General features: G+C 44.2%; 1 protein-coding gene across 3 annotated transcripts; it reads left to right on the plus strand.

Moving 5' to 3' along the window:
* The first annotated feature begins 379 nt into the window (after positions 1-379).
* On the plus strand, positions 380-6,571 carry tmem30c (transmembrane protein 30C). Of its 3 annotated transcripts, none has more exons than XM_010902542.3 (7): positions 380-1,062; positions 1,680-1,793; positions 3,971-4,036; positions 4,150-4,240; positions 4,671-4,823; positions 4,974-5,186; positions 5,946-6,571. In XM_010902542.3, the coding sequence occupies exons 1-7, from the start codon at positions 865-867 to the stop codon at positions 6,131-6,133; spliced, it is 1,023 nt and encodes a 340-aa protein (XP_010900844.2). In that variant the 5' UTR covers positions 380-864; the 3' UTR covers positions 6,134-6,571. The 3 variants fall into 3 exon arrangements, with proteins under 3 accessions (XP_010900844.2, XP_028981710.2, XP_034142636.1); XM_029125877.2 differs by having other exon boundaries at positions 381-1,062; positions 3,929-4,036; positions 4,695-4,823; XM_034286745.1 differs by having other exon boundaries at positions 390-1,062; positions 3,929-4,036.
* Positions 6,572-6,633: the final 62 nt, after the last annotated feature.

Genomic DNA, 6,633 nt, shown 5'->3' on the forward strand with positions numbered 1-6,633 from the left:
ACAGACGCACAAACAGACACACACCAGACAGAGACACACCAGACAGACGCACAAACAGACACACACCAGACAGAGACACACCAGATAGAGACACACGCACACACAGGCGACCCAAAAGAGACCCTTGAGACCAACCCTGTCTACATGAGACAATGAGACTCCTCCACCCTGGTTCCTGTTTTTACCTTCTCTGTGTCAGTGTGTTGTTCTTGTTGTGTTACCATGTAGAATGTCTGTTTCCACAGTGTTGTGGAGCAGCCTGTCCCGCTGTGTGCTGGATTTAATAAAGCCATTCTGAATAGACCCAGACTCTGTTTGTTACACCAGCAGGGAGACAAGTCCCTCCCACTGATCCTAGGCCGTGAGTTGTTTCAGTCAGCAGGAAGTGTTCTTTGTCATAACATCCTGTATGTAACTTCGTTGTACAAAAAGCAGGCAGGAACATACACAGACAGCCACATCGAAGGGGAACAAAACCGATTTTAAGGTACCTTCTGAAAATAAAGCCTTCTGAAAATGTAGTGCTTTGTAAACCTAAAATGTTTAAGAATTTCATGTTTGTAGGACTGCAGGGAAAAGGAAAGTTAGAGAAAAAATAGGGAAAAATAAACAGAAGCGGCAGAAAGACAAAATAAAACAAAGCATTCTGGTTAATGAGTAACGGCCAGCAACTTGGTCTCAAAGGTCTTCCCCGCCCTGTTGATAAGCTTGCTGGGAAAAAATTATCTTTGCAGACAGAAGCAAGAACAAAGGAGAGAAATGAACAAATAAGAGAATTAAAGTCCGGAAGAAAAGAGAAGGAAGATTACTGTTCCTCACTGGTTCTCCGGTTGTCTGACCCCACCTCTGCTGGCCCCAACGATCATGGGAAAGCCGGAGGTCAACCCGGGACCCCTGGCTCGGAGGCCTGATAACTCAGCCTTCAAACAGCAGAGGCTGCCGGCCTGGTCACCCATGTTGACCGCTAACACCGTCCTGCCCTTCTTCTACGGCATGGCGGTTGTGTGTATCCTTCTGGGCGTCTGGCTGCTGATCACCGTGAACAACACACACCAACACAAGGTGAGTTAACAACACACAACAACACAAGGTGAGTTAACAACACACAACAACACAAGGTGAGTGAACAACACACAACAACACAAGGTGAGTTAACAACACACAACAACACAAGGTGAGTGAACAACACACAACAACACAAGGTGAGTTAACACAACAACACAAGGTGAGTGAACAACACACAACAACACAAGGTGAGTTAACAACACACAACAACACAAGGTGAGTGAACAACACACAACAACACAAGGTGAGTTAACAACAACACAAGGTCAGTTCCTACGACCACCCATTCAGTTTCGACCAATACGACATAAAATGGTGTAGGTAAACCTCCTGAAACCGTACTTTAATCTACGTAAAAACCCAGATATAGAAGTATTGAGTCTTACGAACAAATAATCCAGTGATCGTAAGATATGATATAACTTTGTCAGTTCATTCAGTGGTAGGAGACTGTGGGGTTCTAACTGATTTTAATGTTGGGTTCTCCTTTCCTTCACCCCCTTTCCTGCCCTCTATTTTCCCCTGCTCCTTTTCCCTCTCTCCTCCTCCTCCCCCTATCCTGCCCTTCCTCCTCCTCCTGTTCTCCTGCTCTCCTCCTCTCCTTTCATCCCCAGGTGGACTACACCCAAGGGTCATGTGATGAGTGTTTTGAGATGCGTAAGGATCGTACCAAGGCAGACCAGAGATGCAACTGCACCGTGGGGTTTCGCATCCACGATGCGTTCAAGGTGTGTGTGTGTGTGTGTGTGTGTGTGTGTGTTTCAGTATTGACATGTACTATATGACCACAACACACCTTTAATGGAGTGTTTTTACAATATTCTGTGATTTTTTTAGCTGACACAGTCATATTTCGATATTTCACCTGTTCTTATGGTCTGGGACCCTAGAGGCATATTTCAGGGGTTCAGGAAAAGATGAATTCAAAAGACATTATCAGACTAGATAATGAGGACACTTTATCTAACCGCAGAGAAACACAGAAAAACAGAAATGACTATATTATCAGTTCCGTGGGAAACCACAGCAGGGATTGGCTAGAAGATGTTATTAAATGTGTAGAATCTGGTGGTATGAACTTCTGATGGACATTCATCTCCAAAGAAAATGAATGACTGTCAGTTTAATCTGAAGCAGACACTAATTCTTTAAACAGGAGCAGGAGTGGAGGAGGGTTAATTCCCTCGTTCAGCAGTAACAATGAAACAGTGAAAACCCTCATTTTCACTGAGTAGTGAAACCACAAGGCCAGATGGGTCCCCCTGTGAATTCCACAAAACAAATATAATGTAGTTCTGTTACCTCACTGAACCAGCCCATCCTGCTCTGGTGGCAAATCTGAAGGAGGCTGTTATAAGAAAGAAAAGCAATGATCTGGAAGAACTGTCTTAGAAGAGTTCCTCTCCTCAACACATTATAAAAGGTGTATATATCTGTATAGTAAAAACTTTTTAAAGTAACAGGTCTAGCTCTTTGAAACACCTACAACTGAATCATTGCAATCAGACTGGCTTCATCCCTATAGGAAGAAAGTGGTGATTCAACTATATATGATGCTCATCTGTGGAGCTCTGAGTAATCTAATGAGAACAGGAACGTAGCCAGAAAGGATCAGTGGGCCTGCAGAGATGTGGATGAGCAGAAATGTAAACGCTCAAATCAAATAACTGAATTGTCATAAGACTCCTTGGCCATTATTGGCCATTATTGGCCATATTGAACACAGTCCATTTAACACTCAACTTCGCTGACCTAACAGGGATTGATTACAATGTGAATGTATTGCTGTTCACCAGCAAACTAAATACACACACACTCACAATAAACCATAGGTTATAGGCTTCTAGGCAATGACTGGAACATAATCTCATGACTAACCCAGTTCACAACAGGCTTCGAGGACTTGATCCATCCAGGATACTGACTGAACAACTTGCAGGCAGAATGTACAGTACGTGTAAAATAAAAAGACAAGATCACACTGACTTTGAAAAATAACCCTCTCCTTATATTCAAAATAAAGGACCCTCTCCATATGTACAAAATGAATGAAAAACGAATGTATTGTTTAGCTTTTAATAAGAGAGATTTGAAACAAACTGCTGAACCCATATCAAAGTCCTTTCAGATGCACCATGGTGACGGGTTTCCTTTCCCATGGTGACGGGTTTCCTTTCCCATGGTGACGGGTTTCCTTTCCCATGGTGACGGGTTTCCTTTCCCAGGGGGACGGGTTTCCTTTCCCAGGGTGACGGGTTTCCTTTCCCATGGTGACGGGTTTCCTTTCCCATGGTGACGGGTTTCCTTTCCCAGGGTGACGGGTTTCCTTTCCCATGGTGACGGGTTTCCTTTCCCAGGGGGACGGGTTTCCTTTCCCATGGTGACGGGTTTCCTTTCCCATGGTGACGGGTTTCCTTTCCCATGGTGACGGGTTTCCTTTCCCAGGGGGACGGGTTTCCTTTCCCAGGGGGACGGGTTTCCTTTCCCAGGGGGACGGGTTTCCTTTCCCAGGGGGACGGGTTTCCTTTCCCATGGTGACGGGTTTCCTTTCCCATGGTGACGGGTTTCCTTTCCCAGGGGGACGGGTTTCCTTTCCCAGGGGGACGGGTTTCCTTTCCCAGGGGGACGGGTTTCCTTTCCCATGGTGACGGGTTTCCTTTCCCATGGTGACGGGTTTCCTTTCCCATGGTGACGGGTTTCCTTTCCCAGGGGGACGGGTTTCCTTTCCCAGGGGGACGGGTTTCCTTTCCCAGGGGGACGGGTTTCCTTTCCCAGGGGGACGGGTTTCCTTTCCCAGGGGGACGGGTTTCCTTTCCCATGGTGACGGGTTTCCTTTCCCATGGTGACGGGGTTCCTTTCCCAGGGGGACGTGTTCTTCTACTACGGCCTGATTAACTTCCACCAGAACCTCCGGCAGTACATGGACTCCCGCGATGATGGGCAGATGACAGGGAGGAAGGCACATCTCAAGGTGTGTGAATCTTCGTCTCCTTGCCGTCAGCAAATATCCTCCGGATTTTATACTGGTTTGTTGTGAACTTTTACAAACCCATCAAACACTTCCTGTTTGTGTGTCCCTTACAGAATCCCAGCCCTTACTGCAAACCCTTCGTCGCTGACCAGAATGGACTCCCTATCGCCCCCTGTGGGGCTGTGGCCAACAGCATATTTAACGGTATTGCTCTGTTAACCACATAGCAGCTGTGTCGCTGCTACTCGATGTAGGGTGTATCACCTTGACAACAGAAACATGGTTTCTGTCATAGTGGTTAGAGGACCTGACTGGAACAAAAACGTTTTAGCCCGAGAGAACGCCACTGAAGGCTTTAGGTTCTTTATAATTAATCATAGCCTATTATTTAGAGCGACCAAAAGTTTCTACAAAGGGCTTTAACTTTCTAGGCTGAAACTCTTCAGTACCCGGCTGGAGTCATGATAGTACAATCACACATTCACTTATAAGGCATTTGACTACTTGAAGATGGCCATGAAGATGGCTTCAATGTTACTGCCCGTTCTGACACAGATGCCATCAGGACAAGGATTCAGAAATCATATGTTGTTTATTGATAGGATTCTGATTTGAAATCTTATTTTTTTCCCAGACTCCTTCACTCTGTTTTACACAGGAGAGGGGTCTCCCAAGGTCCAGGTTCCTCTCTTCAGGAAGGGCATCGCCTGGTACACTGACAAGAATGTCAAGTTCCGCAACCCACAGGTTGACAACAAGACACAAACCTTAGCCCAGGTGTTTGAAGGTGAGTTCACCTTGCTTGGCCACCAAATATTTAACTGTCACTGTATAATAACACTAATTTATTAGACATTTATGATTGGTATCAATGTTGTATACATGTTGTATTGTGTTGGTCATACACTGGATGTAAACATGGTCTATGTGTTGCCAGGGACGACCCGGCCTCTGTTCTGGCAAAAGCCTGTTTATGACCTTGACCCCAGGGACCCAAACAATAATGGTTTCATCAATGAGGACCTGATCGTGTGGATGAGGGAGGCTGCCTTTCCCAACTTCAAGAAGTTGTATGGGGTTCTGGACCGAACTAGAAAACCTTTCAAAGAGGGTCTGCCCTCTGGGAACTACAGCATCCAGATCTTCTACAGTATCCTCAAACATCTGTTGAATCAGGGAGATTCCACTTGGATGTGGTTCTGTTTAATCTAAGGCTAGGCCATGTATGTCAACCAATAGTCACATCCTAAATATCTGTTGTGAATAAAATAACGTTCTATTGTAGGTGACATTTTGAAACTGTATAATTTGAATATGCTGATGTCATATGCATTTTGGCTTATGAGCTAAAATAGGCTGTACTATTGAGGATAGGCTGTACTATTGAGGATAGGCTGTACTATTTTTCACCAAGTGTGTTCAAAAACAGTTAGTTATCCAAAAAGGGAATCTGCTCTGCAATATGAACGAAAGTTGGGAAACAAACAGGATTTTACTTTTAATGGTGCATTCTGCGTATGGACACATACGGACAGGAAATGGATATTTGTTGCTTTCTGCATCTGTTTTTACTTGCAGTATGTTCTAAATGATGAGGCAGTTTAAGAGTTACGCAGACATTGTTCTTTCCCACAGCAGTGGAACTTAGGTGTAGCTAGTTTCTCATTGGGTGGCAGGGAAACACTAGGTGTGGTTTGGAATGTCAGCTGTTCATTTAGTCAGTTACAAAAACTAAGTATTTTCTGGGTCACAGCACATGAAGAACACCAACACCAACATGTTTTCTGAAATATGTGGAAAACCCTCGCCCACTAATAGAAGGATAGTGGACTATATCAAGCCCTGGGTTAAGATGAAAGGTCTATGTACCCTATGAGTGCTGTATTTTTCTTTGACTGCACTGTTACAGACTTCCCAGTCCAGTACTTCAGAGGAGGAAAGGAAGTTATTCTGTCCACCATCAGCTGGTTTGGGGGTCAGAACAGGTTCCTGCCCATAGCCTACCTGGTCACCGGCAGTCTCATCCTGCTCCTCGCCATCCTCCTCACCGCCGTCTGGTGGAAGTTTGGCAAGAACGGACAGAATATGGAGGAGTGATGAAGAAGAGTTGGCCAAGAAAAATTTAATGAATGTCTTTTCTTGATAATTGTATTATTTGAGATTCCAAATAGTGTAAAAAAAGGTGAATAATTATTTATCATCACGATGTCTAAGGCTCTAAATATACATTGTTCTATATGTGAGATGTGGTTTGTTATTGGTGTTGAATGTTTGTTCTGAAATCACCACATGGGGGCAGCAGTGAGGCCACATGAAGTGACACTATAAGACACTGTTTTCAGTTGTGATTAAATATCAATGCAGCAGTGATCCCTAAAATAGTCATTCAGAATGTATGATAGGGAAGGTAATGTCAATGTTGATTTTATTGTTTTCTTTTTATGATAGGGAAGGTAATGTCAATGTTGATTTTATTGTTTTCTTTTTACTGTTGATTGTGTCAATGTGTTGTGTATTAAAAAAGAAACACAATCACCAATGACCTAGGGTCACATATGTAGAGAGTTTGTCCGATGTGGCTTCTCCATTGCAGTTGA

The sequence above is a fragment of the Esox lucius genome, chromosome 16, assembly GCF_011004845.1.
Source record: "Esox lucius isolate fEsoLuc1 chromosome 16, fEsoLuc1.pri, whole genome shotgun sequence".
NCBI classification, from domain to species: Eukaryota; Metazoa; Chordata; class Actinopteri; order Esociformes; family Esocidae; genus Esox; species Esox lucius.